The sequence below is a fragment of the Corvus cornix genome, chromosome Z (genome assembly GCF_000738735.6).
Source record: "Corvus cornix cornix isolate S_Up_H32 chromosome Z, ASM73873v5, whole genome shotgun sequence".
Classification (NCBI taxonomy): domain Eukaryota; kingdom Metazoa; phylum Chordata; class Aves; order Passeriformes; family Corvidae; genus Corvus; species Corvus cornix.
This window is the reverse complement of record NC_046357.1, coordinates 66297619-66308490: the sequence shown is the minus strand read 5'-3', so window position 1 is coordinate 66308490 and position 10872 is coordinate 66297619. Positions and strand designations below refer to the sequence as shown.

Below are 10872 nucleotides of genomic sequence, written 5' to 3'. Positions count from 1 at the left end.
TCCGGGCTCCCTCTGTATGCCAGGGCCACGGGACAGGTGCCACCAGCCCCACGGTGGTGAGCGATGGCGCGGGTACCACGTCTGCCCCCGAGGCTGACCACAGCACAGGTAGCAGGGCCGCCGCCGCGCTGAGCGATGGCACCGGTACGGCGCTGTGGGCCGTGGCAGCGGGGCGGGCACCACACCCGGCCGCGGACGGGGGGCGGCGCGGGGTCCCCGCAGCCGTCATGGCGGGCGGCGCGGGGCGAGCGGCGGCGGCTCCAGGCGTATCAGCGGGAGTGCGTCAGCGGCGAGGGGCGGGGAGGCCGCCGGGGGAGATGATATCAGGCGCTGGGCAGCAGGACCGGGCGAAGCCGGAGGTGAGCGGGGGTGTGCCGTGAACGCTGTCAGGGAGCCCGGCCGCCTCCGCCTCCTTCTTCGTTTATCCCCGCGCCGCCGCGGCAGGCTGCCCGGCCGGCTGAGGTGAGGCGCGGCGGGGTGTCGCGGGTATCCTGCCGAGGCGTCTCGCATCACTGCAGCCCCGCCGGGCCCGGCCGGGCGGGACGCGGGGAGCGCTGGGCGGCCGCCCGCGGGCGCGGGGCGCGCAGCCCGGCGGGAGGGCGAGTGGGCGGGCCGGGCTGGCCGCTGCCCCGCGGCCCCTCGCCCGCGGCAGGCGCCAGGTGTCCGCCCGCATCCCAGCCCGCGTCCCCGCCGCCGCCCCTGGGCGCCGCGCTCCCGCCCCGGGGCAGTGCGCGACCCCGCTGCCCGCCGCTGCCATCGCGGGGCGAGCAGGGCCGCGCCGAGCTGGCGGGCGATGGGCGGAGGCGGCTCGGTCGGGCGGTGGGACCGGTCCGGCTCCCCCGCGGCGGGGCGCAGCCCGGCCGGGCTCGACCTCCCCTCCTCCCTCGGCCTTCGCGGAGCTTGCGCCACGCCGAGTTCGGTGTGAGTTCTGGCCCAGGTCACTCTGTGTTGGCCAGGACCAGCCATCTTTTGTGGGGTCTTCTATTGTAGCGTTGAAATTGGCGTATTATAGCCACACACGTGTAAGATCCATTATACGTCCATACACCTTTACGTATGTATGAGAACTGTAATTGCAATGCTACAGTTGCTGTCTCCCACAAAGATGGCTCTGTGTGTGTGTACGTGTGCAAACACATGTAGACACGCACAGTAGCGCACACACACACTTTTCTGTTTTCCTACATATGGTGTTAAAGTCTTTGAATTTTATTTTGAGATAGGGTTGATTCATTACTCTTAAAACATAGGGAAGCATCTTGCCTAAGATATCTATTGATGTAGCATTGCTATCCTGCTTATGAGTATTAAATGCAGCCTAAGAAAGTGGGTTACACTGAGAGCTAGAGCAAAAGGTTTTACTAGAATTAATGGAAAACAAAATATATTAACTCACCAATTTTATACACGTATTAATGCTCTATTTAGAGGAAGCCATTAAAGAATTATCTTTAAGCTCTTCTGAGCTGTGGAGTTTTCAGTTATTAATAATCAGAAATTTGGAAAACTAGCTTTTTGTGTGCAGACACCGTTCAGCTAATACTTACTTTTTTGTGTACATACATGCAGGAGGATGGAACTTTTTCTTGTTCTGCATAAGTGCACCTACTCATTTTATGTGTTGGGCTGCACTATTGGTTACAGCCTAGTATAGAGCCCACCAGTTTTTATGGGGAATAAGCATTATGTCAGAGTGATCAGTATAATAGTAAAGTCAGTGCTGCCTCACTGGAGGACCTATAAAAGATTGCGGCAAAGTGATCATGGTCTTCCTCCTCCATCAAACTCTATTGGAATGGAGTGCATCTTCTCTCCGTTTCCTCAGCCACTGGTACCTTTCTTGTTTAGTTGACCTCTGCTTGATTTAGGTACTGAAGAACTTGCTTTTTGTCTTAATGGCGGCTAGTGAAAAAAAAAGCATTTTATCACCTGTTTCATAGTGGAAAAATGTTAGGGCAGAGAGTGGTTTATACAATTAATGTTCAAACTCAGGTGTTGTTAATGTCAGTGAGCATCTCAATTTCAACACTGTTTTTTGAGCTGCTGGTAGAGCAGGCAGGTTTTAAAGTCCTTTTCTTGTTTCTCTTTCTCCTGATGTTCCTTATTGTTTTCTTTGTGCAGAATCAAATGTTTTACAGTGTCTCTCTTTCCTGTTGTGCAAGATGAGGAATTAAGATGGGATTCTACTGTACTTTTACAGTATCTCTCTAGTAATGTGTGATCCAGAACTCTTTTTGGAGCATTACGTAACTAGCCATTTTACAAAGGGGTATTACTCTGCAAAATGAATTGGAAAATACTCTTAATTTCTTCAGTATGCACATCAAGGTAGATAATATCTCTTTGATTTAATAATCAAAAGGGTGGAGGTTTATATACGTGTGGGGTTCTTTTTTTCTTTTTCAATGTCTGTTAGCACTGTAAAGGTAATACAACTCAAAATTATCTTAAAGCTCTTCTTATCCACACATTGTATAAGCACAATTTGTTTTAAGTAGTTGTACTTGCATATCTAGTCCAGTGCAGTCTTTGCAAGTGAAAGATGGAGGAAGTTCACTTCTGTATTAAGGCTGACACTTACTAATGCTTTTATTTTCATGTTTGATACAAAAATCACTAAAAGATGAACATGGGATGTGATGGTGCTAGAAAAACTCATCAGAGTAGAAGAGCCCTTCACTTGCTTTACATTCTTAGATATGATAAGACTTGGTATCAATCTCTATTTTCTGCCGATCAATGAATATCAAGGAGTAGTGATATTTAAAGGTGTTACCAATTATGTTTCTAAACTGCAAGTATGAATAGTAGTATTAGAGCTAAAGTAATGTCTACTTAGGTTTATTTTCACATTGGCATTCCTAAAATATTTTTTTGTGCAAGATACTAGCTTCTTGTTTCCTCACAGATAAATACCTTACTCCTGACTCTCAAGGTTGTAACTTACTCATCACATTGAATCAACTATGCATTACAGAAAGCTGCAGTCATCCTTCTGTCTGTGAAGGTTTTGGGGCAGCAGTGGTAGAGGTGTGCAGTTTCCTTTGGAACTGCTTTTGTCAATCAATGTCTCTTGGGTAATCATTTTGTAACCTGTTGCAAAACAAAAAGCCTTTTTCTTACAATAGAAATGGGTTAAAAAAAAAATAATTCAGACAGAATTCAACCCTCCTCTCAAACTTATACTTCCAGGTGTTGCAGTGTGGATTAAACAAGTCTGAGTGGAAAAGCCTGCTCTAATGTGTTTCCTCTGCTGCATTGTTTTAAATATGATCAAAATGGCATATGCAGTATCTTGGTAGCTATTCTCTTGCACTCTTGCAGTTTTGTCTGCTATTGCTGATTTTTTTTTTCTGAACAATGGGGTGTGACAGCATTCATTTATTTAATCATTATAAATTTAGTTGGTGTACTCCAATAAGTCTTAGATTTCAGAGAAGCTTTTAAATAACTTGCTAAAATATGTAAAAGAATCCTGTCCCAAAAGAGTAATGAGCTTCCAAATATTTCCTAAAATCTCAGTGAAATTAGTGAGGTTTGTCAGGACTAACGTATCTGTTTCTTTATTTTCAAAGTAAACTGGAAAACCTACTGTTGTAAATGCTAAGTTTGTAAGTTCTAAATGATTCCTTGAATGGAAAATATAGGGAAATCTATTTCTCTGAGTTGTATACTGAATTGTGTGTTGTACAGTTATTCAAAGTAATAGTTTTGATTTTTGATTTGTTTTCAAATCTGAGTTGTCCCTCTTTTTGTCTTGTACTTTGTGTACATTAGCATATTCTGTCAGAATATTGTAGGACAGGGGGCCTCCATATTCACAGGGCCAGCATCTCTCACTACTGTGTTTGATTAGAAATTGTTTACAGACCAGGATGAATTGAATTCACTGTTACCCTTTCTTCTAGGTGTCATCAAAACATGTAAAATAAAGGTGTTTAAATAGGTTTCTTTAATTCTGTGGATTAGTGAAGAGAAAGAATAATCAGTAAAGGTGTGGTCTCTGTCGAATCCGTAGCCGCTGAGGCTAGTGCTAGAAGAATACACCCAGTTCAGAAGTTCTGGTGTGGCAGTGGCTGTGAGCCTGCAGCTGCACCTGCCTTTCCCCAGCACGGAGAATCGGTGAACTTCGAATGGTATGAAATGCTGTCTTTACTCTAACTGGCTTCATGCTTCTAAAACATCAGGTGTAAAAATGTGAAGTGTGCTTAAGTTAGCAAATGTGTTGCTGGAAGACCAGTCTTTTATCTAGCTCTTTTGCAGGCATCAAATTCTGCAAATAGAAATGTTTTCTAGGTTGAATAATATTTCACAGCTGTTGTAGAATTAGCCAGCAATAACTATAACTGGAGAATTTGAATAATTTGTGAGTTGATAATGATAGAATAGCTGGTGGTTTTAACAATAGCAATGTAAATGTAACTACAGTGCAGCACAGACAACTTTAAAGGATTTTAAAATGTTGGAATGATTTATTTCTTTTGAGACCTCAATATTGAGAGTTTATGTTGTCAACATTTAGTCGGAAACTGCAGAAAGGAGTTTTTTGAAGGATCAGGAGGTAATGAACTGATTCCTGGCAACTCAGTCTTAAGATGAGCACTAATTTAGGGTTAGTATAATGAGTCAGCAGTGCTAATATTGTTCTTTTTGTTGTTGGGGGTTTTTTGTTTGTTGGTTTGGGGTTTTTGTTTGTTTGTTTGTATGCTTTGTAACAAAGTAAAGTATGGTGGTATGTGCAGAAGTATGAGCAGCTTATGTACTGTGTCCAAACCCACCATTAACAATAAAGTAATGTCTGCATTTCCAGACAAGACAGATTATTGAAGGTTTTGAAGCAGTTTGTTTGTTTATTTGTTTTTTCAAAAATTCAAGTACACCTGTAACAGGATAGCCTAGGTATTAGAAGGAGTAGCGTCGAAGTTTGAATCTTACAGACATGTATTACCGTGAGAAACAGGGGAAATGCAGTATGCTGACGGAAGCTTGTGAGCTCTTGGAATGTCAGGATGGTTGCTGATGGAGATGACGACAGATGACACCAGGGAGGAGGTTGTGTGTGAATTCCTTTCTGCTATTAGAGACATTCTTGCTAAAATTTGCGGACGCAGAACTTGAGTCCTGTAGTAACATGTTTACTGATACCTTGTGAATGCACATTAATGGATGGTTTTTTATAATGTGGCCGTCGTGGGTTGAGAAAAACCAGCAGTTGTACCCAGACAATTGTGGGAAACAAAAATTAACCATCCACAAGTATGAGACTACTGAAATAAAAGGCAAACACAGAGCTGCTCAGGAATCAATCTGCTGAAGGTTTTGTTGCATATTGGTTTGGATGACAAGGAAGTATGAACACTGGGGAGAGGAGATTCATTTTGAAGAGGGACTAAGTCAGTTGATTCTGTCTGTCTGAACAGATTCTTGACGCTGATTCTGAGCAATGAAATACTGTTTTTGATGTTTTATTCTTCCTTTCTTTTGGGAACAGGATTTCTACACAACCATACTAGATCTTCCTAACTTTTTTTTTTTCTGTTAGCTGGAGCAGCTTACAAGATGCCTGACTCTTTCCTAGCTATTTAATCATTTTGATGCTAGGTTTGCATATTATTTTTTTACTTGCTTATTTTTCAGAGGATGGAGTTTACTTCTAATTTTCTAGTTTTAGTTCGTATGTGCCTTGTTTTCCATCCTTCTGAAGATGGGATGAGAAAGATAAATATAGTCACTGCTGACTACAGCTGTGAGCTAGACAGGGGTAGTCAGTTTTTGTGGCCTTTGTAAAGGTGAGGAAGCAATGGTGCTGTTTTGCATGGGCATATGGGACCGCTTACAGCTGTTACTGTATTTGTGAGCATGGTCTCTGTCACCTGGGATGGTAACTTGTAATAGCTCTTCATAGCATGACTGGGCTCAGACTGGGACTCAGTAATGACTCCTTATCCTGTCTGTGCCCCAAGCGTGTTGTCTAAAAGCCTTTCAACAATGTTTTTGATGTGTGTGATAATCTTGACATGTGACTTCCACTTTATCTTTCCTTTGAGAAAGGCAAGGTAAAATTCTTTCTAGTTACCTGTGTCCCTAGTTCTTTTGGAGTCCCACACTGTTTTGGTAAGTCCACAAACTACTTTGTGAATATGCCTGTGAAGTTCGTCCTCTTGTAGTTCATCATTTGTTGTGCAAAGCAGCTGAGAGAACTTGCTACAGTCAAACACTGAGCACAAGTAGCAGGTAAAATTCAGTATTCTCTCATAATAAATGCTGTCTTTTTATCCATCTGTCATCTTCTGAAGATAATTGTAGTATCTTCAAGATACTGGAGTTGGATCGAGAAGTTGGAGATAGCTGCCTATTCCCTTTCTGAGAAAAATAGAAATTTTTTATCTGTGATGGGATTTAAATTTTCACTGCTCCAAATGCTGTAGTTAAATGACAGTAAGTTATACTTGCAGTCTTACTACTTTCAGAATTCTGATCCTCAGGCTGTTGCAAATGGGCCGTAGGGCCATACAGTGAGACTCCAAAACATCTCAATTTTCTGTGCTTGTTGGTTTGCAAGAAAGTTTTATGGTTGGCTGACGGGGATCTCTTGTTGCAGCCTTGTTTATTTGCAATCCTGTGTCCAGGAACATCTCATGTTAATTTCTATTCCCCTTTCTACATTTTCATTTGAACCACCCACAAAACCAAGGCAGTTGCTGCTTTCTTAGTTATATGCTGTTTCCTTAGTTGTAGGTTTCCCACTGCAAATGACATTAAAAAACTGGCAAAACCAGCAAAACCACCTTCAGATAATTTAAACAAGACAATAAGAGATTGAATACTGCTTAACTGTTGAATTTTCCTACAACTCCTTTGCTGAAAGCCAGACTTCATGTGGCATAGTTGTAGTTCAGACAACTGTTTTAGTAACTCCTTGGGTATGGAGACTGTGATTGCAAAGATCAATCACCTGCTCCTCACTGTTAGTAGCCATAGACACCATCACTTGAATTTCCATGTGGAATATTCTTGAATCAGCTACAGAGAGAGCTGCTGTTCTTCGACTGATGAGAAGTAGCTCATTAGACTGTGCTAACACGTATCTGTGATTGGCTAATCTAATCTGTGCAGCTTTGACGTCCGCCCCAGTTGTGGGGATTGGGGATAGGACAGCACAACCAAGCGTTTTAAAAATAGATGCAAATGTATACATAGGGTTACTGCAACTCCAGTCTCACTGTGATGTTAGGTTAGTTATGTTAGGCTTGATAGTCCGCCATCTGTCTACCCAGATTTGGTGGGTTTGTTGTCCCTTTTATTTTTTTTTTTTTCCTAAGTATGGCAAAAAAAGAGCTTTCTTTTTTGTTCTTATCTCTGAAATCACTAGATGTATTTATGAGATGGCCCTTGCAAACCAGTGGGATGATGTTAGAGGAGGATACGAAGGTTCGAAAATGGAAGAAGTTGCCAAGAAATGTGGGTGCCTAGTGGGAGTAAGAGATGATCTTCTGATAACAAGCAGCAAATTAAGCTTCAGAATATTGCCTTTGTTAGATGCCTGGAGAAGCAGGAGGTAAACCTATGGAAATTGTAGAAGATGAGCAAGGGGTAAGAGCAGTGTGTCTGTGTATGTCCCAGGTGGCCCATCAGCCACCTGTGAAGAGAGGCTGTGTGGGGGCTATAATTGCTGAGCTATAGGAAGGTCATTAAGGTCTTTAGGAGCAGATGGTGTAAGGCCTAAACTGCAGGAACAAAATTGGAGGGTACTGAGGATGGAGCTGGAAAATGGCACACCAACATCAAACTGCTAAGGCGTGGAAGGGGGAAAGAGTAGTGACCAGAGAGGAAAGGTGGGTCATTAGAGGTATCTCTGTCAGGTATGGTGATATTTTCTTAGCCCCTAAACAGGTTTGTCGTGTAGAGGAGGGAAGTTAGAGGAAACTGGGAAGTTAGAAAGAAGAGTGAGTGCTGAGCACTGGAAAGATCAGGTATATGTCAGAGAGAGGCAGATTGCCGAGGTGATAATCCCACCTGACTGTATCTTTCTATCTTATACATGTTAATTATTTTCAAACACAACTAGAATGGTTTTCATTTTAAAGGTGGAGATAGTCACCTTGAATTGGAGTAGTTGAAAGGGAAGGCATGAAAGGTTTCTTTAAGAAAAACTAATTTTACAGATTTTTAAATTGTGTTTATTTTGAGCAGTCTCAAACACAGAATTTTGATTTAGTGTATCTCTGGCACATTTTCATTGTAGGAAACACTTGCGCATATTAGTTTCCAAAATTCCCTGCTGAAGGAAGTGCTCTGCAAAAAACCAGATAATATCATTAAAATGTGAGACTGTAGAAAAATGTATGTAACAGGTTAGTAGTTTGCATATCTAAGAACTTAGTGGTTGATTAAATAAGCTATCTAATATCTAATTTAAATCGCTTGAGTAAAATGCCAGTGGTGTTACACCAGTGGCTAATTGGGCATATGCATAAGAATTTTACCTGCCTAAGGTGGGTTTCGGAGGGAAGTTGCATGTCTTCTCTTAATGCTACCCTGTCACCTTTAATTGAAAGAAATCAGATGCAAATACCTTTTCTTTTTTTAGTGGGGAGGATTCTTTCTCCTTCTGTCCTTGTTCATGTTTCATTTGATAAGAGAGTGTTCAAACTCAGTATTTAGAATTTCTTACCATAATTCTTTCTGGGGAGTTGAATGCTGTATGTAGATTTCATAACTCTATGCTATACTTGTAAGTTACGTTGTGTGGCTAATTAATGAATGGAAAGGATTTGTTGTTTTTGTTTGTTTATTTGCATTCAAATCAACAGCTTTGATTTGTGTGCGATAGAAAACCAGAGCTCCATAAGCTGCTTCAAGCAGATTACGGGTAATGTGGCTGGCATATTAATCCAGAGATCTTGGTTGATGTTGACAGCAGTTTCTAGACACTGCCCTGTGTTTCCTTAAGAACTTTCTATTTCTGATTTTGTAGGGTATGAATAGATGTTGTTTGGGGTTTTTATTACTTTAAACAAAATCAAAACAAACAAACAAAACTCCCTTATTTTTCCTTTTAAGAAAACACAAAAAAAGAGAAACCATAGCAAATTTATCTGACCTATCAAGAACTTGTATTTAAGATTTATTTGCCCATATTCTTGAAAAATGTGAACAAAAGCTGTACTGCAGGGAAATAGTATTTATATGCCCTGGTGCTAAGGTGTAGGTAATGGTTTGAAGACCTGTTGTCCAACCCCCAATTTTGCAATTTAAAACCCAAGAAAACCTACCTCTAAATAAGGAGTTATTTGTGTGAGGAGGGCTTGAGTTGTCTATTCAATGTGGCAGATCAGTGTATTATTGTTGCTGCTAAAAGCTGGTACAATTTCCAAGAAATCCTAATACACACTCTATTATTTAAAATTTTAACACCTCTTTCCTAAAATGTCTTCCTCCTCCTATAGTCAGTATACATTACATTACAGATTAAAATTAATAGAGTTTTAAGAGATGGGGATTGTTTATAAAACACAAAAGCTTTGTTATAATAGTGGTCTAAATAGGTAATTATGGGACAGATTTTCTCTATGGATTTCAATTATGTTGACTCATGGTAAACCAAGTATGTACTCTCTTAAACATATTAAAATGACTTATTATCTTAGCATAGGTTTAAAATTTACTTATTTTTATAATAGAAAATGGTGAACTTTTATCTAAGTATTTCAGACTCTATTTTTACAGAAACAAGAAAAAACTACTTTAAAAACAACCTCTCACAGTTTAAAGTATTTGATGTTGAATAAAGAAGAAACAAAATGAAAACGCTGTGTGTAACAGCTGGTAGTAAAAGCAAAGAAACGTTTATGTAATTTGTCTGTTGATAGAATGACTGCTAAGAGAGCTTAACAATTCTAGAAGTGGCAGATGTAATGATTTTGTTTTGTAGTTGAAGCCAGAAGGCTGAAAAGACTACTTTTAAAAAATTTTAAGTTTTCTTACAACTTCTGTGTAGTTTCACAGCTTTCAACAGACCAGCAACTGGATGTTGCAAGGTGGGAAACAAACCCAGCAAAATGGAAATGATGCTCCTGCTGCTCTGATCAAGGTCGTTGCTGCTTTGATGCATCATCAGTCTGGGCCTGGAACATTGCTGGGGACTTCTGCAGTCCAGGCTTGGCTTACTCTGGAACTGGTGTATGTGTGGGCACATATGTTTAGTTTGTTATTTATGTCTCTTCTCATGATGTGAGCCCAGGTGTGGCTCATAGCTAGTCTGGGAGATCATGGTAGGATCGTGGATTATATTTTTAAAACAGAACTTGGTTTAAGGTGTGTGGTGATTCATAGGAAATGCATGGCAGTCCTTGAGGGGTTTGGTGATCCAATACTTCTGCACTTGCTGAAACAGGTCAAAGCTTGGGTCAGACATTACTACAGTTAATTTTTTGTCTGAATAGGCCAATGCTTCATCACAGGACTGGACCTGTCTTTGTATCCTTCAGGCTGGGTCTGGGTTGGTTTTCCCAGTTTAGCAGAAAAGTTTTGCAGGTCATGGCTTGAGCACCGTGGCAGCTGTCCTCTAAACTGCAAATCACAGGTAAAAAGACTCCCCAAAACAACTAATTCAGTTGTAATTATTAATAGAAACAAATTTAAATCCGAAGATTGTTCACCTGCATGGTTATTTGTCCCAGTTATTATCTTATGTTGAAAAGGCCTTGGATGATTTTTTGTGATTTTATTTTTTTAAGGAAAATGAGCTGTTCAGGTAAGCTGTGCTGTGTAAGTAACTATCTATTTCCAGTACTTGTCAAAATTTGATACAACCTTTGTACAAGTATTTCATGATCTCCGTAAAGTATTTCTCACACTGGTCTCTCTGAG

At 41.1% G+C, this 10872-nt stretch overlaps 1 protein-coding gene across 4 annotated transcripts in view; it reads left to right on the top strand.

Annotated features, from left to right (window-relative positions):
- The first annotated feature begins 266 nt into the window (after positions 1–266).
- FAM169A (family with sequence similarity 169 member A) overlaps positions 267–10872 on the top strand; it is a 38981-nt gene continuing 28375 nt past the window's right edge. The window contains exon 1 of one of the 4 annotated variants that reach the window (XM_039567289.1): positions 267–359. In XM_039567289.1, coding sequence (XP_039423223.1) covers positions 318–359 — 42 coding nt within the window. In that variant the 5' untranslated portion in view covers positions 267–317. Of the gene's footprint in view, positions 463–2125; positions 2329–4046; positions 4137–10872 lie in introns of those variants that run through there. The other 3 variants (XM_039567290.1, XM_010392790.4, XM_019281914.3) reach the window with 3 other exon arrangements.